We start from the raw sequence: 25,719 nt of genomic DNA on the forward strand, positions 1-25,719 counted from the left end.
GAAAAAAAGGTGTTTGTTTTTAACAAGACACACTACTTTAAAATTTAGGGAGACGCAGTCAGGTGTACTAAAAGGGTTTAGGGGCTTAAATGTTAGGCAGAGATAGGTACAAATCCTAGTTTTGCTTTTGGGAAGTTTCTAAACTTCTCAACTTCCTTGTCTGTGAAATGAGTAATATAATGCCTGTCTCTGGAGGGAAATTATGAAATAACCATGGAAAACACCATTCTAGATCACACTACTTGGAAGGTGTTAAGAGGAAAGAAAACCAGAATTATGCGTGAAAGAATTCCCAGCTTTTCAATCTCCACTACATGCACAGTAAACACTCCTAACGGGCTGGCCTTATGTTCCCCTGAGAGCTGCCAGTTTGGGGCTTTGTGAGGATGGGCACGGACAGGGTACCTGGAGCGGAGCACACCCAAATTCCAGGAATGGTAAGGGAAAGGATAGAAAAGACACCATTTGTCCACTTCCTTTAGAACCTCTCTTCCAGGAAGCGCTCTGAGTTTAGGTTCAGCAATAAGACCCCGAATCAAGTCTACTTTTTGGTGTATTTGGAAACTACTTGGGTTAAAAAAATTTGTGGTATCTACAAACAGGGGTATCTCAGAGAAAAATAATTTCAACCTCCTCATCACATGACAGACGAAGAAAGGTTTTAAAATCTGCCCTGGAGCCTCGCACACTAGCCTAGGGGAAGCTGGCCCTGAAAATAATGAAGGAATAAATAAACGGAGGGATGAGGAAATCAATGACGAAAAATGAATGAATGACAGAGCCAGCATTACAACAGAGGGGGGCTCTTTGTTGCTATTTTCTTCACAATTGCTTTTAAGATTCTTGACCCACCTCTCCCTTTATAATTTCTCTTTTTGCCCCCCTCTGCTTTTTCTATTCTTACGGTCCAACAAGACCCTCTGCAGAAGTCCGCTGCCCTTCCAGCCCGCCTCGCCACCCCACCGCACCGTGCCCCACTCCTCCGCAGCGAGGCCCCGCCCCTCCACGGGGGCTCAGCAGAAATGAATGGCTACAGTGCCCCACGCTGCTTGGTGTGCTGATTGGCTGCCGGCCTGGTGACGTGCTGGTAGCCAAGCACGCAGGTGGGCGGAGCCAGCGAGGATGGAGCGGGGCTCCGGGGCGGGGCCCGGGGCTCGGGTGCTAGGGGCGGAGAAGCCGGGAGGCGGGAGGTGCCGGCCGTTTAAGCGGCCTGCCTCCCGCCCCCAGCCACCCTGTCTGGCCCCGGCCCTATCCCGACCACCGGCCTGGCCCACTCCGGGCCTGCCTTGCCGAGCGGTCCGCCAGGCACCCAGCTGGCCTCTGGAGCAGCCCAAGCCCATGAGGGCCGCGCGCCGGGCCGCCGGCGCTGACGAGACTGAGCTCCGGGCCCGCCAGGAGGAGCCGAGGATCAATGCAGTTCAAGAATCGATTCCAGCGGTGAGAGTGATGGAGCCCCCAAGCAACCACCCGTGCTAGGAGCGAGTCGCAGATCTCACCTCCTCCCGTGTGTGTGGGTCCCGGCTCCACACCTGGATCCATCCCCCCCGTGGATCCAGCGCCTTGGCCGGGGACCAGCTCCCGGGGGATTCCCCGCCCTGCAGTCCCTGGGCGATCCCCTCCCTCCGAGGACCGAGATCTGGTGCCTGACCCGGGTCCCGTGCCTCGCCACCTGCGGACCTCGGATTTCCAGATCCCAGACCCCCAGCCTGCCTCCTCCCAGGGGATACCATTGCTCACTCGATTTAACCGCCCGATCCCTGTCCAGGCGGCGCTTTTGCTTGCTCCGAGACCCGAATCCCAGGCGCAGGAGCTGCCCCCGGGTCCTCGGACCCTGGCTTTGGCCACCACCCCTTTACCCACAGTGTGGGGAGTTCCCGGTGCACGACGAAGCCCGGCCGGGTAGCTGCTGTGCCCTGCAGCGAGGTTTGTCGTAAAGCTGGGCTGCTGGGCGTTTTGGGTGCATTGTCTGTCAACGGCCCTGGCAATAGGGAAACTGAGGCACGCGACACAGATTCAGCTGCCCTGGCTACGTCCGGGCTTGAGGCTTATTTAGCGCCCCAGCGCGGTGCTCTTAGGGGCATCGCGAAGGGCCAAGTTAGTATTCGGGTGGTAAGATCTGCTGTTGGGGCGCTTGTGTTAGGAAACGAGGAGGCGCCACCGGAAGGATGGCAGGCTGCTCATTGACTGGGGAGCTGGGGAGCACGCCGGTCTGGGAGGCACCGTGGCCTTAATCCCGACCGACTCTGGGTCTCCGCCGCTTAGCCATGGATGGAGGCTGGCGGATGATTCCGAGAGGAAGCGCTAAGCTTTTTTCTCATTCTTCGTCGTTTAAATAGGTGAAAGTTCACCTCCCCTGTGTTTGTGGTAATTCTCCATCTCTTTGTCTGAATCGGGCAGCTCTTCCAGTCCCAGACGTCACCAGCAACCTAGCCTCGTGTGCAGTGACGCGGGGAATTGGAGAGAAGAAAAAGGAATGCACGCGATCTTCCGAGGAGGTCATTGTTGACTTCTTAGGCATGGCCTTCTGTTTTAAAATTTTAAAGTGCATTTGTTTTCTTTACAATTTCCTGATCCCTCAGCGCCCACTCACTCCTTATGCTCACTTCATCCCTCCCCCAGTCCCAAAGGCTAAAGGAGCCAGCAATGCCTCGGAAGCGTTGCGGTGGGTTGGGCCGTGCGAAGAGGGCGATCAGTTTGAAGATTTTGGATTAACTTCTGAATATCGCCCAAGGTGTTGAATGCCTGGCACCGTTCCCCCACTGGGAACATCCTATCATGCTTCTCAAGGCCAAAAGGAACCATGACGTTCTCGCTTTAGACCACAAAGTCAGGGATGAAGACTGGGGGGCTTTTTAGGGGAGACTGCAACATGCGTTCAGGCATGATTGGCAAAGCCGTGCGCATGTGGTTTGTTTGATTTGGTTTTGCTTCTGCATGTCTGTGCTCTTCCTGTTTTCAGAGAGCAGTGGTGATATTCTGTGAAATTACCCTTCCTTATTTAAGAGTTTGTATTTCTTTCCTAGCCTTTGAGTTCTTCTCTAGAAAGAAAGAACCTGTTTCACTCTTTGTTGCACAAACATTAAAACTGTTAAGAGAAATGAAAAAGAAAGCACTTCGTTTAGGATCCTACTGTCTCACCTGACGTAGATATCCTCATTTTGCTGAACCCTAATCTATTGCCGTTGTAATGTGATTTTGTGCTCTACTTTACTCATTTAAAAATGGAAAATAGAGATACTTTATTTTGCTGTGGCATAGACTTTGTAATTTTCCCAGTGGCTGCACAATAGCAATGGTTATTGAACAGTTATTTTCTTGATGACATCTGAACCTACCCTGGTTTTCTTTGAAGACGGAGTCATCCATAATTTCTTGTTTTTATATCATAGACTAGATTGGAAAGATATTTCTAAGGGTCAGTTTGAACTTAGAAATAAAGCCTGAGAGTAGAAAGTAATATAGTAAAAATCCTGGATTTTGTGGTCCACACATTGAAATGTTAAGAGTACTATTTCCTCAATATTTAAAACCATGTTCATTGTATATCTTTTGATCATTCAGAACAGTTGCAGGTAGGTAAGTGACAGAGGCACCAGAGGGAAGGGCACACTGTCTTGAACGCATGTGCTCCTTCTAATAGATTTATCAGGCCTCAACTGAAGAGCATTTGATTGCAGTAAAAACATTTCATTAGGCCATAGTTTGTGGCTCTGCCTAAATTACGAGAAAACCTGAGTACCCTGCTGGTTTGTTCATAACGGAAACTTGGCGGTCATTGTAGCTTCGGATCAACTTGCAGAGTTCTGCCATTGCTGTGGAGGAGGGCTGGGGGAACCTTAGCCCCTGTGCTAAGTGGGGGCTTTATGTATGCACAGCTTCTTCAAAAAGCTTAGGATGTGAAAAATTCCACTGGGACTCAGCATATTATCTTTTTTGCTTTATCCTTTCTACATTTCAGCAACTCCCCCTGCCCCCCAACATCATTCTCTTCCTTTCACAGCATCTGACTGATTAGAAGAACTGCTAACACTGAGTGCCAATCTTTGCCAGGTAGTGGTTGGGTATTCATGCAGGGGGGTGGGCAAAAGTAGGTTTACAGTTGTGAGTGACATTCTTTTGAGTTAATAAAGCTGTTGCAATAATCATAAGCTGCATGTTTTTTGCCTTAGGAATGACTGCAAATGTACTTTTTCCCACCCCTGTATATTGCTCATCTAATCCTCAACTGTAACCCTGGAAGACGAGTTTTATACCCGTTTACCAAAAGAACAGATGCGGTTCAAGAATAAAAGGGAACTTGCCCTAGTCACATAGCTAGGAAAGGGCAGATCCAAAGGTTCAATTTCTTGTCCCTTTTATCACCGTGCTGCCAGCTCAGCTCATTCTGTCTCACTGCGCACATTGCGCCACCTCTGTGTATACCTTGGAGGCCTAGGACCCACAGGAGCTTCTCCTCTGTCTGGTTGGTGCCTACTCATTTCTCCAGCCTTGCAACCAAACATCCCAGGGAAGGAAGGCTCCTTTCTTCAGCCCCAGTCTTGTCACCATTCAAATTGAATAGGAGGTGAGACATCTCATTCTAAAACATCAGGAAGTCTTCCAGGACTGCCTGTTGTCTTTTTCGGTACGTGCTCCCAGAGCACTGAACCACAGGCATGAGGTAGTGTCCTTAAAAATGTCCCCTCCCTCTTTGAATAATTTAAGTTAAATGTGCCCCGCCACTGTCACCACCTCTGGCAATATGCCCATTCCATGAAGGGGAACTAATAATTTACTGTGCATAGGGTTCACGGTATGTTGCCCCATCAAGTGATGTTGAAGGAGCCCTTGGAATGCCCATGGTCTGGGCCTTTAACAATTGTCTTTACACAAGAGTCAGAGTTCTTTGGGCTCTGAGAGAGTCTGTTTCTCTTTGTTACATGCAGAATCTGCTGCATCCCCAGTGGACCCAATAGCAGTGAGATATTTCTTGGTTAAGATAAAACAGTTAAGCCACAATGTCCTCTATTCACTCATTCAGCGCCTGTTTATTAAGCTCCCGCAATACACTGGGCATTGTGCTTGGGATTTGAAATGAAATAGTGGACATGATGGCCTTTATGGAATTCACATTACAGTGGGGGAAGGTGAAATAAAAAAAAAAGTTTAAAATATCTTACTAGATATGATAAGGGCTCTGGTGGCCTAAGAGGGCTGAAGGGATACCTCAGGTAGGATGGTGAGGAAAACCTGAGGCGGTGACATTTGAGCTGAGCTTTCTGGAGAAGAATGTTCAAGGCAGAAATACACAGCAAATGCAGACGCCCTGAGGCAGACAAGATCTTGGTGGTTTGAGGAGCAGAAAGGTGGTGCAGCTGGAGGGTGGGAATGGGAGGAAGGTAGGGCCCTGGCGCTGGGGAAGAAGTGATGGCTGGACCACCCCAGGCTTGTGGACCACTCAGGGACCACTCCGAGGAGTCAAAGACAGGCTTTGAAGTAGAATAGGGCATGTGATGTGATCCGGTTTTTAATAGACTATTGTAGCTACTGTATAAAGAAGACTGTCTGTGGGGACAAGCAGGGAGACCAAGTAAAAGAATGTGCATTTTTATAGACCAGAGATGTCAGGGTCTTGATTTTAGGTAGGATCTGTGGAGCTGTAGAGAGGTGGACTGGTGTGAAACAGACTGGGAAGGTAGTGGAAGGTAGAGGCGGCAGCATTTGCATTTGGAGACCGAGGAACACGCAGGAATCCGGACAACTTCCGGGACTGGGTTTTAGGCCTCTGAGATCTGCTGGTGGAATGCAGATCTACCTTCCAAAGGTGCTTCGGGCTAAATTTAAAGTATGCTAGGGAGTGTCCCGCGGTCCCTATCGGTTCTTTCTCCCTATAGTTTTGAAATTCAGTCTTGGGGTTAGGGAGGCAGGGTGGGCCTCAAGACCCTGGGCTGGGGGGAAGCAAGGGAGCCTGTTGAAAGAGAAAGTGAGGAGCAAACCCTGCCTTAAACAATAGCTCTATTGAATGTGGTTGCCATACGTACCCAGGACTAAGTCAGCTTTCCTCAAACCCTCCAAAGCCTGCTGGATACTCGAGTCTAGCTTTGGGTAGCCGTTAGGGTTACACTGCCTTCAGTAGAGGGGCCTGGCATAAACGGCTGCTGCTTTCCAGAACATTTGAGAACCTTCCTTATTCTTTTTGGGAGGGAACAGAATAGGCTCAGTGTGTGGGAGTTGATTTGCATTTTACATCATTCAGGTCTTAGGAGTGATTTCTTCAGCAGAGTAGACTGTACACTGACAGATCAGGGAGAAATGGAAAAATTGCATTGTGTTTCCCAAGAACAGAGCTGTGCTCCCTATCCCACTGACCCCAGGCAGTGACCTGCCCTTAGCATGGTTGCTCTTACCTGTCCCTGTTGCCCAATGTTGGCTCTGTCCACAACAGAAACTACCTGAAGTCACATGGGGGGGGAGGGATATTTTTCTCCACAACTTCTGAGTTTATTTTTAACCTGAGTGATTCCAGGTGGGCAGGGACTAAGCTGTAACAAACATGGCCACCCAGCTTCTTTGCTTTTAGGAGAAAACATGAAAGTCCATGCTTGTTGCTGTGTAATGGTCTATTTTTAGATTGGGCTGCCAGAGATATAAATTACTATTTTAGTCTGCAGCCTGGTGGTGGGCAGACAAACCCTACTTAACTGGCTCTACACAGAGCACTCTCAGTTTTACCTTAGCCTCTGCCATCTTGGAGCCTTGCTCTTGACCCTTTAGAATTCCTAATAGGCTATGCTACTTACAGCTCTATTGTTATGGCTCAGGGTAATGATAGGATACATCCTTGAATGCTTGGGACACTTTTAAAGCATTCTTCCCAAGAGTGTCATTTTTTTTTTAAACTATTATAAGCTGGATAGCAACACTCTCATCCCTTAGGAAATTAGTAAAATTATTTCAAGGATCATCAGGGGAGAAAAAGTTTGTTTATGTGTGAGAATGTCTTGGATAAATTCTGAAGCCGTTAACTGCATGTTTCTCTTAAGCAGTTTGCAGGCTATCTGATGAATTTCACTCAATAAGTATACCCGCGTATTTACACACTGGTTAGATAGCTAACCTGTCGGTGGTCCTTCACTCTCCCAAATTCATTCCCCGGTGGACTTTCCTTTTGAACTTGATATTGGGTCAGTAGGTACTGCCATTTTATTTTCATTTATTTGCTGTACGAATAATGTTCCCGCTTAACTCAGAGAGAAAGTGCTGGTCTTTTGTTCATAAACTGGACACTGTTTAGAATGGCTTACCCATGTGATTTAGCCTATTTTTGGCTACGTGGCCCTGCCATTTGGTTCAGCCTGCTACCATTTTTCAATGTGTTAATTAATAAGGTGTGACTAGTCAGAACCCCTAGTGGCAAATAACCAAATCCACCCTTCCCCCGCTCCACACTAGCCCAAGGGAAATGATAATTTATTGTGCAAAGCCTGTTGACATCTCGCAGGCTGGAGCACAGGAATGCAGCCGGGCCTCTGAGACCGGCATGCGGCCTGGGCTTTTTTACCTCCGTTTGCTTCTCTCCATCTGTTTCTTTCAGGCAGCTGCTTGCTTATATTCCTGAGTTTACACCAGAATCCCTCACGTGGCATGGGTGTGGGCGGGGCTGGGGGACCCTCACCTACACGCTGGCGTGGAAGAATGCCGGTGGTCTCTCCAGGTTCTGTGCCGTCCATGCTTTCCCCGCGCTGCTGATTGCTACAGCGTTTGCCCCAAGGGACGTGTGGAGCGCGTACGTGTCACAGCTTTGGATATTTAGTTACCTAATGTGTATAAAAATGTATATTTGTGTGTATATTTGAATCTGATAGTCAAATTTTCAGCTGCTAGTCATATATTTGGATTTTGAAGCAAAGTTTTAATTCAGGAAGGATGCCCGGGAAAATGTACCTCTTGTTTAGGTGGCCTAGGGGCAGCCAGGTATCATTTATTTAAGCTGTCCGATGCCAGAAACAGATAATGCAACAGAGTAAAACTTGTTGGACAGGCCGGCTAATCATAGGATGTAGGGCTTAGAGATCTGTATGTATAAAGCTTTATGAATTTTGAGAGAGAAATAGAAACCTTTCAAATGCACTGTATCCCTTTCACGTAATGGCAGTTACTGAAATTTGTAAAGTTTAGAAAAATTCCCTTGATTCGTTTTCTCTTAAGAGTTAAGGTTTGGTGGTGGTGGTGGTTTTTTTTTACTGTGGTGGATATCAGTTGATAGGGGTAGATATGGTTTCTGTTTGCTTTGTGTTGGTAGTTTTTTCTTTTGAATAAACTGAAAGAGTAAACTAGGGTATTTGTTTTAGCATCATTGCTGTGGGCTCAGTTTACACCTGTCAAGTGGCTTTGGTTCTGCTGCCCTAACTAGGTGTTTCCAGCAGTCATCTCTTCACTTAGAATCGACCGAACAACCATGGCTCTTCACACACTTGGAGCTGTTCTCACATGATGTCTTTTTGTTTCTGCAGGTTCATGAACCACCGGGCCCCAGCCAATGGCCGCTACAAACCAACTTGTTATGAACATGCTGCTAACTGTTACACACATGCAGTGAGTATGCGTTTTCTGCCTTCTCCACTCTTCCCAAAAGGCTTTGCGGGTAAGAAGGAGCAATTAATTCTAGAAACCTCTGCCTGATTAGTTGGATTTACCCATCTCTGGGACCTTACCTACCAGAGTATCAGTGCTGGGTCATGTCACCAGAAACTGCGTGACCATGTCCAGTGCCCTGACCTACAGTCAACTTTGTCCATCCTGAACTTGCTTTCTCTGACAGGGTCTTTAAAATGAGTAACAGTAAGTACCCTCGTCATAAGAAAACCAAAAAAACTATTTATGAATACTATAGCCCTGGAATGAAATGAATCACCTTTCAAAGGCAGTCAGCCATGTCCATTTGGCAAAGAGAGCTCACAATTTGTTGAAAAAGGTGCTTTTGGGACTTATGGTTGAAATGGCAATATAGGTAAACATGGCTTGCCTCCTTGTACAACCACATCAAAATTACAACTAAAATATAGAACCATCACTCAGAACCATCAGAAATCAAGTTGAATGGGAGTCTGACAACTACAGAATTAAAGAAACCACATCCATCCAGATGGGTAGGTGGGGTGTAGACGCAGAAGGGACTGCTTCCACACCCATGTGTGGTGGACAAAAGATTCGGGAGGGTTACCTTGGGAGCGAGGAGTCCCAGCCCCACACAAGGCCCCCAGCCCAGAGTTCCAGTGCCAGGAAAATAAACCCCCATAACTCTGGCTGCAAAACAAGCAGGGATTGAGTCAGCAGAAGAAACTGCTGGAGTTTCAGGCAGTTCCTCTTAAAGAACCCACACATGGAATCACCTACTCAGACTCACTCCCTCTGAGCTCCAGCACCGGGGTAGCAGTTTAAGAGGCACCAGTGGCATACAGGGAGAAAGTGAAGTGTCTGGCATTAAGGCGAGAGCTGGGGGACAGCCTTCTTCCAGACAGAAAGGCAGGCCATTGTCCCTTTTCTGAACCCTCCCCCACAGAGCCACAGAGCCCACAGGCTGGTGCTGTATCTGAGGTTCCATCAACCCGGCTAACACTGTCTGCCCCACCCTGGAGATCCCCAGAGAGGCCATCCCACCCCAGCCGCTTTTCCATATGAATGGCTGTTCTTGGCTTATGCTTCACAACTTCCCTAAATCCTGTCAAACAGGCAACAGCTAGCTGACCGCAGTGGTCCCAAGCCTCTATCACTCTTGCTAAGGTGCCACATGCCTGACACAAGCAGTAAGCAGCCTAGATTCACAGCTTGGCTTCACTTGGGCATCTCCAAGTCCAGCACAAGTAGCAGCCACCTCAGATTGCTGTATAGCTCAGGCAGGGTGGCCCAGGCAGAACACAGGTGGGGCTGACCTTGGCCTGCACCACCAGGGAACCCCAAGGCCAGCACACCCAGTGGTCAGCTACAGACCATGTATGTCAGAGTGCTACCACCTTGCCCCTGCAGAGCTGGTCCTCTGTGGAGGTTGGTGGTCAGTGGTGACAGCTAATCTTTGCAGCTGACTGGCCTGGGTAAATCCCTCCCATTGATCTACCAACAGTAATCAAGGCTCAACTACAAAAGGAGGGTGTACTCAGCCCACATGGAGGCCACAGCTAGAGTACCCAGCTTGGGCATAGGGAAGGCTATGCCACTGGACCCTACAGGACACCTTCTACATTAGGAAATACTGCCAAGACAGGGAGTCATAGCAGCTCTGCCTAACACACAGAAACAAACACAGGGAGGCTGCCAAAATGAGGAGACAAAAGAAACATGGCCCAGATGAAAGAACATATCAGAACTGCCGAAAAAGAACTAAATAAAATGGAGATAAGCAATAAGGATGCTCAAGGAACTCAGTGAGGACCTCAACAGCATAAAAAAAGATCCAGTCAGAAATGAAGAATACACTAATTGAAATAAAGAACAATTCACAGGGAAACAACAGTAAAGTGGATGAAGCCGAGAATCAAGTCAGTGATTTGGAACATAAGGAAGCAAAAAACAACCAATCAGAACAGCAAGAAAAAAGAATCCAAAATAAAACAAACAAACAAAAAATGATGATAATCTAAGCAGCTTCTCGGACAACTTCAAACGATCCAACATTCACTACATAGGGGTGCCAGAAGGAGAAGAGAAAGAGCAAGAAATTGGAAATCTATTTGAAAAAATAATGAAAGAAAACTTCCTTAATTTTGTGAAGGAAATAGACATACAAGTCCAGGAAGCAGAGAGTCCCCAAACAAGGTGGATGCAAAGAGGCCCACTCCAAGACCTCATATTTAAAATGCTAAAGGTTAAAGATAAAGAGAGAATCTTAAAAACAGCAAGAGAGAAGCAGTCAGTTACCTACAGGGGAGTTCCCATAAGACTGTCAGATGATTTCTCAAAAGAAACTTTGCAGGCTAGAAGGGATTGGCAAGAAATATTCAAAGTCATGAAAAGCAGGGACTTACAGCCAAGATCGCTCTACCCACCAAGCTATCATTTAGAATCAAAGGGCAGGTAAAGAGCTTCCCAGACAGAAAAAAAATAAAGGAGTTCATCATCACCAAACCATTACTATATGAAATGTTAAAGGGACCTACTTAAGAAAAAAGAAGTAGATCAAAACTGTGAACAATTAAATGGCAACAAATACATATCTCTCAGCAATTGAATCTAAAAAAACTAAGTAAACAAGAGCAAACAGAACCATGGAGATGGAGAGCATTTTGATGGTTGCCAGATGGGAGGGGATATCGGGAAATAGGTGAAGAGGTGAGGGGATCAAGAAGTATAAATAGGCAGTTACAGAATAGCCATGGGGATGTAAAGTACAGCATAGGAAGTGGAGCAGCCAAAGAACCTAGGCATACCCCATGGACATGAACAATGGTGGGGGGATTGTCCAAGGGAGTGGGGGGTGCTGGGTGGAGGTTGGGGGATTGGTACAACTGTAATAGCATAATTAATGAAGTATAATTTTTAAAAAATAAAAAGGTGCCTTTTATTCTAAATGATCCCCTGAAACCGGTAGCCACACCTTCCCCATCCCCACAGTGGCTGTGTTCCTCAGTACAGATGTTATTTCTTATTGCTGAAGAAAAAGCTACTCTAAATTTTTAATTTTTTTCTTATAAAATCAAAACACGCTCATATAAGAAACAGAAAATACTGAAAAATGTATATAAAAATAGAAATAACACTTCAGTGCATTTTTTCATTTTGTATGTAGTGTTTGTATGTACTTTCATAGTTTTCCTGTTATGTCATATTGGCATTTTCTTGTGTTAATATAAATTTCCCTTTTTTTGTGGTGTCATTATTCCCTTTGAAAGTTGCATTTAGTGAGACTTTCAAGGGGAAAATATTGGCTAGTGTATAGTCTAGAAAAGGAGACAGATTTACTCCTTTAAGAAAAGTGTCTAAAAAAGACTAAATTATTTTATAGTATTAGTATAATACGTAGGTTATATACATACAAAGTTGAATAAAATTTGCTTGAATTCAAGTTGTGCACAATTCCTGGACCCTGAACCACAGTACCTGTTTCCTGTGCAAATGACTACTTCTTCTGGCTCTCCTCTGACTACCCAGGAAAGGCACACGTCTGTTTTGAAGGGACCTTTCTAAACTTTTCTTATTATCCTGCACATGAGTGTTTATTTATAGCAACTGTATTCACAATTGCCTAAACTTGGAAACAATCAGGACGTCTTCAGTCAGTGAATGGGTCAGCTCTGGTCCATCCAGACAATGGGATATGTGTTTTTAACAAAGGTCTCTGTTGGGCGAAGTCAGGATATTTCCTTTTCTTTGCCTTTCCCCCAGTTCCTCATTGTCCCGGCCATCGTGGGCAGCGCCCTCCTGCACCGGCTGTCTGATGACTGCTGGGAGAAGATAACAGCCTGGATTTATGGGATGGGCCTCTGTGCCCTCTTCATTGTGTCCACAGTATTTCACATTGTGTCATGGAAGAAGAGCCACTTAAGGTACAGTGGATTGCTTGCTTTTTCAGAAGACCAGAATAGCTGACTCGGGTTAGCCTCCCATTCTGGCACGTTTTGGGCAAAGGAAGCAAGAGAGTAGACCTATTCCTGCCTTGCAGACCATGGTGCTGTCCCATTACTTAGGAAATTTTCCATGGATTGGACGGAGTTTGTGGACCCCCATGTGTTTCGAGGAAGGCAGGTCTTTGCTCCTTTTGCTCAGAAACCACCAACGGAACTGCACTGCTTCCCCAGAGCTTACAAGTTAAGCCCATTCACACTAAGGTAGCTGTCAGAGCGCGGCAGCTGTGAGTAGTGACCGAGTACACTGAATGTGGAGGCAGCAGCTGGCTTCGAGTCCCAGCCCTGCCACTTGAGTCTTGCCTAAGTCACCTAATCTCGTGGAGCCCTAGTTTCTTCATCATTAAAATGAAGATAATAATGCCTGACTCACGGGGTTATTGTGATAGCTAAGTGAGATAATACATGTGAAAACGATTTGAAAATTACAAAAGACCAAGACTGTGGGATGTTAAGAGGTATACTACAGCCTGGGTTCATGGTCTTGTAAGGTTCAGCTTTCTGAATTAGGTCCCGTGTATCTTTCCAGACGCAATTCATGTCTTTTGCTAATATTAGCTGTCAGGCACTTTTCAAAAAATTCCATGGTCCCTAGCCTCTCAGTGATGAGGATGTAAAAACATTCCTCCTCTGAGTGAAGGATCAATTTAGGAGAATACAAAGGGAAGTGCACCATATAATCGCTTATGATATAGATTCTGCATAACCCAAAGGGCACAATTTCATCTCAAAAAAGCGGGATTCAGAGCAGACATAGAGTGACTTAAGTAATATTAGAATATACCTTTCTGTTTTATAGAATGTCCAAAAATATCTCAAACTGTTCAAACAATCTAAGAGCAAAAAGACATGCTGGATTTGGGATTTATGAGAGATTGGTGTCCTCACATGTAGAAATCTCATAGAGTTTTAGGGCTGGATGGGTGCTGAGGGATCGATTGCCTAATCCAAACCCAGTAACTGTCACCTGGGAAAACTGAGGCTCAGAGATGTGGCCTGACTTGCCTGGGTCCGTGGTACTGGCAGAATCTGATCATCCCAGGACGTCTGACTCCCAGTCCTGAGGTTTTTCATTTTTATTTTTTCACCCCATCCTTTATAATATTGCTTACAGCATATGGTCTGCTACCTCTGCCTGCAAGGTGACAGTTCCCTGGGCTTAAAATAAAACCACAGCATTGAATCACGAGGGAGCTGAGGGGCACACTCACATGAGAGTATCAGGAATACCTGCCCTGGCTCCTCAGGACACACCGTCACGAGGCCAGAACACTTCATTATCTTCTTGGCCCAGGGCAGTGCTGTGGCTGCCTCGGCTGACTTGGCTTTGATGTCTAGATTTCTGGATCAATAAAGAGTTGTAGATTCCTACTTCAGTCTCCAGGGCCTCCCTGCAGGAGCTGCAGGAGAAGGTGTAATAGAAACCGGACTCTCATAATCCACGTGTGGACGTTTTCCCTTTTGTGGCACTTATTGGGGTGACACTGGTTAACAAAATTAGACCAGTTTCCGGTGCACAGTTCACGTGCGGGTTTTGCTCTGCCTTAATTTAAAGAGGGAAGGGAAGTATTCATTGAGTACCTACTGCGTGCTGGGTGCCAAGCTAAACACAGGGCCACGTTATGTCATTTAATGCTCACACAGATGCGAGCATAGAGGCGTTATTATTTCTATTTTATATGTGAGGAAAGTGAGGGCCACAGAGGTGGATGGAGAATCTTGAATAAAATTGCAGGTCTGACTTTACCTGCTATTAACAGTGCTGAACAATCTAGAACAGTGATTTTCAACATTTTTCAGCTCCGGGCACACATAAACTAGTTACTAAAATGCTTTGGCATACTGGTTGAAAATTGGTGATCTAGAAAGCAAAATTAGAAAGGCCTGAACCTGGCTAGGAATCATAGTAATTTAAGGAATTTAAAAAACAAACAAACAAAAAATCTCTTCCCTCCATCCTCTACCCCATCTTCTAGCCCTTTTAAATTAGAATCTTCTGGACTGGAGTCCATGACTGGTTATTATAAGCTCCCCAAGTGATTCTGACCTGCAGTCAGGTTTGAGAAGCGTTAATGTAGTGTTTGCCTTTTTAGACCTGTGAGCTAAATTATTTTCACTTCTTCGTTGACACCAGCTGTGACTAAAACATCCTCAGCCAGATTTGGTTGCCACTGTGTGTGGGGTGAGGCGGAGTCTAATAGCGGTGCTTCACTGAGCATAGCTCCTGCCCCCCGGACACTGAAGACAGGTTCAAGACAAGGCAGCGCATTTGTACTTTTAAATTACCGTATTTTTTGCTCCATAAGACACACTTTTTCTTTCCCCAAAAGTAGGGGGAAATGTCTGTGTGTCTTATGGAGCAAATATAGCCTCACAGACCGCGATGTGTATTACCTGACCTGGGGTTCCCAGGAAACTAGAAGAGTGCTTGAACCTTCAAGTTCAAGTCACTCCTCATTTGTTAATGACAGTGATGATGGTTCTTAATACCACTGTTTGACTGCTGTTCACTTTACATGGTTGAAATACTATTCCGTTACGTTTTATTAAATATTTTAGTACACCATTTGGTTCAGTGTTTTTTTTCTTGTTTTTCCTCGTCTAAACCTAGGTGCATCTTATGGTCGGGTGCATCTTATAGTGCAAAAAATACGGCACTTCAGTAAGGGGTGGACTCTGTCTAGTCCATTTTGTGAACAGACCTCAGTGAACCAGATCGTTGCCCATCTCCTGACTTCCAGTTTTGGGAGGAGGAACTCGCTTAGAAATCCAGGCGGCCACCCTCTTGTAGCAAATATGTGTCTCTCTTTCTTTTTTCTTCTGGTTTTTGTTATTGCTGTTCCTAAATTAGTTTGTGAATTCCCTTTATTACAACTCACAGTCTACACTAAGATGTATGAAGTAAAAGCTTCTCTAGAGACAGCCTAAGAAGACATGAAGACTGTGACTTCAGAGGGTGTTTGCTGAGCATCACTCCTTTGTGCCCACACTGTGATGGGGGGGGTTGAGGGTGATCTGCCCTCAGAGAATTGCACTTTTCTGTTAGATAGGATTTTAAAAAATGAAAACCGTCCAAAAAGACAGATTTTGTTTGTTTATTTTAACCACTTAAAAGTTCCTGATTATTGTGGGGTTTGTCCCTGTATCTCATACATGGTTAGTCTGTCTTGCACGTGCAGTCTTAAAAAGAACATAAAGCTCTTACTTGTGGCTTCATATTATTAAAAGTCACTGTTGGACTTCCAAGGCCAAGTTATAAATGCCACAAGGAACTAGAGCAGGAACGGGAATTGCAGCACAGGGGAGGGGTGCTCCCAGCCTCATTTTCTATAAATTTTGTCTAACGTGGTTTTCTCCCCTCTTAGGACAGTGGAGCATTGTTTCCACATGTGTGATCGAATGGTTATCTATTTCTTCATTGCTGCTTCTTACGCGCCATGGTAAGATACAGTCTTCCTATTTTTTGAAGATAGTGCTTTTAGGGTAGAATTCCTCAGTCCTCCTTTCTTCCCTTCCTCTTTTCCCTGTGCCCAGCCTCCACGCGTATACCCCCCACCCCCAACACATGCGTACCTGCAGTTTTTGTCCTGTTTGGACTTACTTGGGTCAGATTGCAGATTTTTAAGGGGAGAATGTTGCTGCTGTTAAAAATATATATCTGGTATTGAATCGTTCAAGAGAAGTGTTATGACCTTGTGTGTAGGTAGCTCCCTTACTTCTCAAATCCATTATGTTTGCCTCCCATAGTCTTTTCTGCATACTTCTGCTGCTGTTCAGAATGCTTAGACATCTGATTGTCTAAGTGGAAATGCTATAAATATGTATGAGGAAAACAAGCTCAGTTCTGAAATTTATACTGTTTGTCTTCAGTTCACAGCACAGTAGTTAGTATATATGAAGTGCATCTCTCATTTCTTTAGCTATATGAGTAAGAGACTAGCCAAATTTATTAGCTACTTAAAATATCTAGTTTTTTGGTCAGTTTCCTTGATCTTTCTGCCCTTTTGGTATAGAGATCAGATGGAATCTTTTGTTGCTTTGAAACCTGTAATTAAAGAAACATTTGTTTTTCCTATCAAGAGATGGTCCAGTTTTAAACACTCGTAAATTCATAGTATACCATCAACTACCATAGTCATTAGAAACAGCAGGCCTCTAGATTCTGAGTAATGCAGCATCTATCATGCAAGAGAAACCTAATTATCTATCGGAGTAAAAAGTAAGTGCTCTCTCCAGCACCTGGTCCTAAATTATAGGTCTGCATTATACTGGAGGGAGAACACTTAGAGGCTTTTGTGAAGTATACCTCAATTTAAAGTAAGTCAATAAAATTTTTTAATGTAGGCCGAGGAATCAAATATTTATAATAGACAGTTTGTTTGCATGTCATCTTTGATTTGCAGGTGGTACCTTTTCCACATGGAAATACTAATTTTATAGTAATAGCCAGTCAGCACAACATTTGCGTTTTTCTCATATCCTTAATATGAAATTAGTGTCAATGTGTTTGCAGCATTTTAACATTCAGGCTTCACAAGACTCCATGGTACAATTCCAAAAAAATGTCTTCTATAATATACATTGGGCTAATTCTTCTCATGTTCTGTCTTGGAAGAGAGAGGGATAATGGAGACACTTGATCTGTGTATCAGGTATCTGCTGTGGTTATGTGATCCCAGTTCAGGATTTTGTACAGGGTTCTCATTAAACTTTGTAAGTGATCTTCTTTCAAATACATGGTCGGAAATAATAAGGCAAGGCGGCTTTACAGCGGTCTGCCCAGCAAGGCCGTCGGGCCTCACAGGTGTGCTGGGACTCCCTTCTACAGCTCTCCTTTCAGCCAGTTCTGTTTTTAAACCATGTTGGAACCAGTCTAACCCTTAAAGGTCAAATGACAATTTTATCTTTGAGTTTGAAATGTTACCTGAATGCCTCCATGGGTGCTGAGTGCCTTTTCTTCCTGGTCTTATCCTGACTTTCAAGACTAGGGAAAAACACTGGCTCTATGAATTCCCTTCATTTACCACTTCTGTTCTTTGTTGTCATGTTTACATTTTTAGGTTAAATCTCCGTGAACTTGGACCCCTGGCATCTCATATGCGTTGGTTTATCTGGCTCATGGCAGCTGGAGGAACCATTTATGTATTTCTCTACCATGAAAAGTAAGAGAAAATAATTTACATTTGATAGTTTTAAAATTAACTGCCTAAATTTTATCTCCATCACAATTTATATTTGCACTTCAAAATAGTAGAAATACATAAATAGAAAATATATCATTTTAAACAGATCTTCAGAACCATTTGGTATTTGTTGGTGGGCAGATTGCCGCAGAAAGAAGTGTATGGCATGTGTATGGTGCGGTGCATTTGAGGGACAATGTGAGCTGTCGTTTCACACACAGTTGGACCTCATTTCACATCCTCAGGAAGACTGGCCTTATCGGCAGACCAGCCTTATCCTCTGTGATTGACAGTTACCACAGGAGAAAAATAACTACTTTTTTAGCTTCCTATGCAGATTGAAACCAATAGATATTAAGTGCTCAACACAACACTTATCTAGATAGGAGCCTACAGGATGTTCCAAAGTAGGATCCCCTGAGAAGAGGGGTGTTTGGAAGGGCACCTAAACTTTATACCCTAACCATGGGGCACATTTTTACAATTCATTCTTTGTAGCTCATAGTCCTAAGGGTTAAGCAATATCAAAAGGAAAGCTTAATATATATTTAGCATCTAGCTCAAGAGACCTTCAAAGTCACCTATTCCAGCTTCATGCTTTAAAAATGAGGATATTTAGGACATGCATCTAATTAGTGACTCATCTGCAATTAGGACCCAAGTGTCCTAGTTCCTATTTCCTGGCTCTTCTCATTATTCCACATGCCTGAATCTGAGAAACTCACACCCATGAAATTGCTGTCATTGGATCCAGTTTATTAAGTTCTTTATCTAGTGTGGCTGGCAGGATGGTTCTGAGAATTGAACATAATTTCTATTTACCACAAAGCATGACATTGTTTTTCCTTTTCAGAAGAGAAGGGTAGTTTTTACTAACTTCTCTCCAACTTTGAAATTTCCTTAAATGCATTTTTAACCACGATTAGCAATTCTGAGTGATATCGTGCAGTATATATAAATCCAAGAAAACAGTTTGCTTCTTGGACTCAAACCCCTCATTTATACCCTTAGATAAAATAGGAAGTAAAGTCACACCCCTGTCTTTTCTCCTAGTATGGACCTGTTCATGTAAACCAAACCTCAAACCCATTCTTCCCTGGTCCCCTGATAGGATTACTTCATGGTGGACTAGGAGTATAAAACACCAAGAATGAGATGCGAGTCACGCTTGGTCATTAGGTTTGACAGGTGTTAGGGAGTACCTACAGTGTGCCAGGCACTGTTCTAGGCCCTGCAGATCCTACATAAATAAATCTGGCCCCTGTCTTTTGAGGAACTTGAGGTCTAGTTTGATTAGGTAGAAATGTAAGCGGAATTTCAACACAATTTCTTAAGTTTCAGACATTTCTGTAGCCTCATGTGATGATGAGCCTTACAGATTGGAGGGTTTTGTGCAGAAGCAAAATTAAGAGGCAGACAAAAATGCATGCCCTTTGTCTCCAAGGGCCACCGTCCCTTTGCCACTGATACACTAGGCCCCGGGCTGCATCCCTGCCCACCTTCATGATTTCAGTTCTTATAGCAATGGGTTAGAATGGTAATGAAGGCAAATACTGGGACTGGAAGGGAAAATGCATGGTGGGTTGGATTCCACAGTAACCACTTGGGCAGAAAACATTTTCCGGGGGCACTGGAGTCTGATGCCTTTTTAGTCCTAAAAGAAATGCTAGTCCGTTGTTACTCGCCTAGAGTGTTTCAGTTAGAGGCCTAATGGTCTCCTACTGGCAAAATACATTTTAATTGAATAGCTGAATTTACTTTTTTTTTAAAGAAAAAGAAAACTGGTATGGAAATGGTCTAAGTATTATCGGAATAGACACATTAAATTAACTGCATTTCCGTCTGCAGGTATAAGGTGGTTGAGCTCTTTTTCTATCTCACAATGGGGTTCTCTCCAGCCTTGGTGGTGACATCAATGGTAAGAAATGGCTTCATAATTTTAGTTATTTCTTCTTATTTCCTTTTAAATTGCTAGGACTCATAACATGTCTGTAGATAAAGGTAGCATTTCTTTCTGGAGTTATAAGTCCATTAACTAGAGACTCAAATATATATAAATTACCAAGTGCCAGCAACTTGTACTAGCTACTGTCTCCAGTTTGGAAAAAATATACACTTAAGTGTGTTTATTTCTATATGGTAACCTCTGTGTTTGTTTCTTTTGGGATAACCTTTCTGTTCACGCCACCCTCCCTCCCACTCTTAACCACAGTCAGGTGTGAGGTTATGTGAAGGTGGGTATTACTTAGTGTCTTAACCCTGACTCCATGGAAGCGGGCACATTCTGAGGCTTCTTACAATGGGGAAAATATAAATTACTGACTTCTTAAGTCCTAAAAGTTGGAAGGACCTTAAGAGGTCCTTTGGTTCAACCTTTTATTGGATATTTCTCAAATTCCTTCAGCTTACTTTTTCTTTCACTTGTTATAAGTCATGTTATTTCTCTTTCTTGGGAACAAGCTTTTTTGTTTTGTTTTGTTTTAACTTTGCTTGACACTTTCCCTTGGGGACTTGGATGGGTGAAGGTGTCACATCACCTGTCGTAGGCAGTTGCACAGGTACATTTTGAACTCCCTTTCAAACCAAATTACCCTTGAGAAATCTGTATCTGTCTGTCATCTTGAAACAAAAACATATCATCATAAGCTCAGATCCCATCCAGCTGGTTACTTGTGCCTTTAGCTTGTATACTCCAGTGTCTTATCTACGTTTTTGGCACTGGCCGCTGTGTTAACTGAGGAAGTCACAGAGTGTTCAGTTTGCACCCTCTTCTCAGCCTGCCATGGTCAGAACTGCTGTAATTTCACCCCTGAGCTCACAGCACACTATAACAATGCAGTTTGACAGTACGTAGTTCTTGGCCTGGCCACAACACCTGTAGAAGGTTTTAGGAGTTGCAGGTTTGTTTACGTTTCTTTCAGAGAATATGTCTTATGAGAATGTAATGAAATAGGTTCTTTGAAATATGAGGTGTATGATGGCTTGAACAGTTCCCTAGCGCCAAGGCAACTGGGACGGCCGAGCAGGGGGAGGTGAAGGACTGAAATGAGAAAATCCATCTTGAAGGCCACGGTTAAAGGGCGAATGAGGACACCCGGAGCAATATAATAAGCAAGGTCTGTGTAGACAGCCGATCAGTCATTAGAGAAGAACTTCGAGTAAATTTCCTCTGGGTATCATAAGAGCAGGTTTATCCAGTGTCTTCATTAGCCTAAATCATTAATTGGCATTTTTACAAGCGGTAAGAAGCAGGTGACTAATGTTATAATCAAACAGGATATTCCCCACACTTGCCCCCACAGAACTTAGACTCAAGTGTGAAATATACTCATGATGCACTATAAAATTGTACACTTGAAACCTATAGCATTTTATTAACCAAAGTCACCCAATAAACTTAATTTCTAAAAAATGTAGTTTTCTACAGTATTGCATTCCCTAAAGATTCATGTTCTTTACTATTTCATGATTGGTTTTTCTTTTGTTCTTTTTGTTTTCTCTATTTCTGCTTGTTTTGAGGTTAAAAATAAGCAGCTAATATAACACATTCTGGAAGTAATGAACTTATTTAAAGTGGTGCCTCTATAAAAGTCTATCTCAAAAAAAAAAAAAGAATACAATTCATATGAAGGAAGAAGCTATAATAAAGTTTTATAACATCTTTGACGGGGGAAAGCACAGGTTGCTGTGGGAGCACAAGACAGCTGTACCAGAGGAAGTGATATTTGAGCTCATTCAGAAAGGCAGGTGGGAGCCTAGGGAGAGTGTAGGAGTGATGTAGGTGGTGCAGGCAGAGGACACAGCTGGTCAGGGGATGCGCGCCCTGGCCCGCGCAGCTGCTGGAAGGCTGTGGGGTAAATGGAGAGTCCGGAGGGTGCCTAGTGCGGGGAAATAGCAGAGCTCCAACCAGCACGAGTGGGGAGATTGTGCTGAGGAACTCCGGGAGTCAGCAGGACCACACCTTAGGAGAGCTCCTCTAGCCCGAGAGGGCGGGATGCTCCCGGGAACTACGATAAGAAAGCTCCCAAACAAGACTGGAAAGGATACAGTTGATTCTCCGGCAAATAAACTGCCCAACAGAGAAAAACGCAACATTCTTTATAGAGAAGACAACAAAATTTGTACTCTTAACAACTTGGCATCCTTATACAAAAAAAATATTACTAAGTAAGCAGGAAGCGGAAATACATGACGCACATATCAAAGGAAATACAGGTCATTAGAAACAGATCCAAAATGACAGAGATGTCAAAAGTAGCATACAAGGGCTTTAAAACAATAAACAGATGGGGAAGTCTCAGAAAAGATGTGGAACTATAAAAAGAAACCAAATGGAAATTCCAGGTCTGAAAACCATGATATGTTAAGAAAGAAATTTATTGGAAGAGTTTAACAACGAATTGGATACTTCAGAAGAAAAGATCAATGAACTTGAAAATGAACAGACAAGCTACAGACTGGAGAAAATATTTACTTTATATGTATCTGACAGAGGACATGCATCTTAAGTATATAAAACACTCCAAATCAATAATAAAAAGCCACTTCCATAAAAATTGGTAGAACACTCAAATAGCACTTCATAAAGAAAGATATGCAAGTATCTAGCAAGCCAAGTGCTCAACATCATTAGTCATCAGGGAAATGAAAATTAAAACCTTGATGTGCTACTGCTATTCACCCTGTAAAATGGTGAAAATTAAAAATATTGACAAGTACTGGTAAGGATGTAAAGATAACTGAAACCCTGATTCATTGTTGGGGGGGGGGCGTGTAAAATGATATAACCACTTTGCCATCTTCCTAGAAGTCTTTAGAAAATTGTTTAGGAATATATTATAAAATTAAACCCTTAGGAATCAAAAGGTCTTACCCAACAGAAATAAAAACATATCTACAAAAGACCTGTAAAACAATGTCAATATTAATTTTATTTATAATACCCCAAATGGAAAGGATTGATAAGCAAATTACGATAAATATATACATGGGATGCTAAGCAGTAGAAAGGAATGAATGACTGATATACATAAGTACTTACATGAATCTCAAAGATGTTATATTGAGCAAAAAAGAACTCAGACAAAAATGTACATACAGTAGAATTCTATCACATGAAGTTCTAGAGCAGATAGACTTAGTCTGTGGTAAGGGGCGGTCTAGGATTGGACAGGGGTAACTGAAAACTTTGTGAGGTGTTGGGATCATAGTGTAATTTGATAGGGGCACAGGTTACATAGGTGGGTATATTTATCACTTCAGATCTACGTATTACACACTGTAAATTAATCATCTATTTTTAAAATGACACCCCCCCCCCAAAAAAAAAAAATTAAGCTCAGAGACCAAACGACCTTGATTCAAATCCTTCTGACACTTAAAAGTTATGTGGCCTTGGGCAAATTATTTACTCTGTGTTCTAGTTATTTCCACTGTAAATTTGGGATAATGATAGTATATAATGCAGAGTTGTGAAGATTAAATGAATAATACATTCAAGGTTTCAGACAGTGCCTGGTACACAGGAACACAATAATGACATTGATAATGAAGGAAACATTTTGTTTTGTTTGAGAATTAACTATGTTTTGATTCTTGGAAAGTTAGTAAGGTAAGTGTGGTATCTTGAGGAACTATCAACAGAATATATATCAATATCAACCCATGTACTTGGTTTGGTCTCTTGCTTATTGATGTAGCAGAATGCAAAGTAGTGGTATCTTGGGCCGTGACCAGCTATGGGACTTGGTTCAAGTTATTTCATCCTCTGGCCTTTTTCTTTTCATCTCTAAAGTAAGGAGGTCATGTTAGATGACTTGCCAGTCATACCCCTCTTTCAGAATCCAATGAAAGCCTTAACCAACCTCTAAAATATTGCCCTCATGCACATACACAGAGAATTTTGCATAATTAATGGGTTTGAATTGCTTTATAACCTTTAGGAAATACTGTGTGTTAAATAACAATAAATCTGGCTGAGGTTCCATCTTACCGAGATTAATAAGAAATCTGTTATGGCTATTCAGGGTTGGCTTCCTTTCCATCTTTCGATCCTACCAAAACCATGGGGGCTTAATGTGAGCTTTGAAGATAGGGCTGATCCTCACCCATGGCCCTTGCCCTCCTCCTGGTTCTTAGGTCATGGTCATCCGTTGCTACCATTACTTTGGCCTAGGCCCATGGGGCCCATGCGAGTAGGCCGCTGCATTAGAACTTCCTCATGCTCCCTGCTAGACTGGCCATGGGACCTCCTGCAGGGCTCGAAAGGTCACAGCTCTCAGTGCCCAGGCCTCTGGGACACCCACACACCTGCTCCCTTCCGAGGCCTTGCCACCATTTGGCTTAGGTTTCCACCTCCCCTGCAGAACCCAAGACCTTTCTGTTCCGAGTTCCCAGGAATCCAGGCGACTGGCTTGTTTCATCAGCTCCCGCAGCCCTGCTTCCCTTCTCTTCTCATTCATACGACCCAGTGTAATCTTGAGGGTGGGCCTCAGCCTTTGAAAACCAAGACTGGCCTAAAAATTCTCCTTTTTATGTTAAAGCACACATGCCTATTAACTTTCTGCTGAGCTAAGAAACATACAGGCTCAAGGACAAAAAGGCCTGGCCACATCAGGAAGGTTAGAAAGTATATTGTACTATATGATCCCTGATCTCTGAGGTCACGTCTAGCTGTGACTTTTCCTGTGTCAGCCATAAGGAAGTCAAACACAGAGACAGGGAGAGTCTCAAGAAAGCAACCAGTGTAGAACAGTGCTTGAAGAAGACAAAGGGACGTGGAAACTCGGGCTGCAGTGTAGGTTATAAATGGGGTGGTGTGGGCGTGCCTCAGTAGGAAGAATGCTTTTAAAGCAGAAGATGAAAGCTGAGGATTGTGCTATACTGAAGTGAACTACTGTGTCTGGATGCTGTTTGAGTCTGCTTAGGCCCTAGATGAGCAGAAGGTTCTGCTCTTTATTGTGGGACCTGTAACCTGATTACTTGGTTCCATCAAGATGTTCAGCCCAGCCCTGGCCAGGTAGCTCAGTTGGTTAGTGTCATCCCAATACACCAAGGTTGCAGGTTTGATCCCCAGTCAGGACACATAGAAGAATCAGCCAATGAAGGCATGAATAAGTTGAACAACAAATCAATGTTTCTCTCTCCCCTCCTCTCTTTTTCTTCATCTCCCTCTACCCCCTCCAAAATCAATTTTAAAAAATGATGTTCAGCCCAAAGGGTCATTCAGGTGGATGGATGAGAGACTTCTAAGTTTAGTTCATTTTTACTGATCTGGAGTCTGTCTAGGCAGAGCTGCTTTGTTGTCTAGAAAATCAGGAAGTTTAGGGGGGAATTGCAATTAATCTCTTTAGCTTGTCACATCGGAATAACATCAAAACCTTTTTGTTTCTTCTGTTGACAGAATAACACCGATGGACTTCACGAACTTGCCTGTGGGGGCCTAATTTATTGCCTAGGAGTTGTGTTCTTCAAGAGCGATGGCATCATTCCATTTGCCCATGCCATCTGGCACCTGTTTGTGGCCACGGCAGCTGCAGTGCATTACTATGCCATCTGGAAGTATCTTTACCGAAGTTCTACAGACTTTATGCGACATTTATGACCAGTCTGTACTAGGTCTCCAAACCAGTATTATTTCAATAATGGCACTTGGGGGTGGGGTAAGAGCAAAATATTGCACAGGAGAAAAAAAAAAGAAGATAGCTGCACTGACTTTCTTTATATAGTTCAAATATAATTACTGTGAAAGTATAAATGCTGTGTTCTGGAATTTTCCAGAACAAATGAATAAGGTAGTGAATTAATTATTCATTCCATTCCACTATCATGCAGGACTCTGGATAGACTTGGCCAACTGATGTTTACAAACCAGAATTTTGTATTTTAATTTTACAGATTTTACTACATGATTTTTCTAAATTACTAGGTCAGGTTGTCAA

At 43.6% G+C, this 25,719-nt stretch overlaps 1 protein-coding gene across 1 annotated transcript; it reads left to right on the forward strand.

Moving 5' to 3' along the window:
- The first annotated feature begins 1,151 nt into the window (after positions 1–1,151).
- Positions 1,152–25,719, forward strand: MMD (monocyte to macrophage differentiation associated). Its single transcript, XM_090291493.1, has 7 exons — positions 1,152–1,437; positions 8,493–8,574; positions 12,358–12,518; positions 15,962–16,036; positions 17,657–17,758; positions 19,628–19,697; positions 25,182–25,719. The coding sequence occupies exons 1-7, from the start codon at positions 1,412–1,414 to the stop codon at positions 25,380–25,382; spliced, it is 717 nt and encodes a 238-aa protein (XP_090147619.1). The 5' UTR covers positions 1,152–1,411; the 3' UTR covers positions 25,383–25,719.

The sequence above is a fragment of the Furipterus horrens genome, unplaced genomic scaffold, assembly GCF_987537825.1.
Source record: "Furipterus horrens unplaced genomic scaffold, mFurHor1.1.pri manual_scaffold_11, whole genome shotgun sequence".
NCBI lineage: Eukaryota > Metazoa > Chordata > Mammalia > Chiroptera > Furipteridae > Furipterus > Furipterus horrens.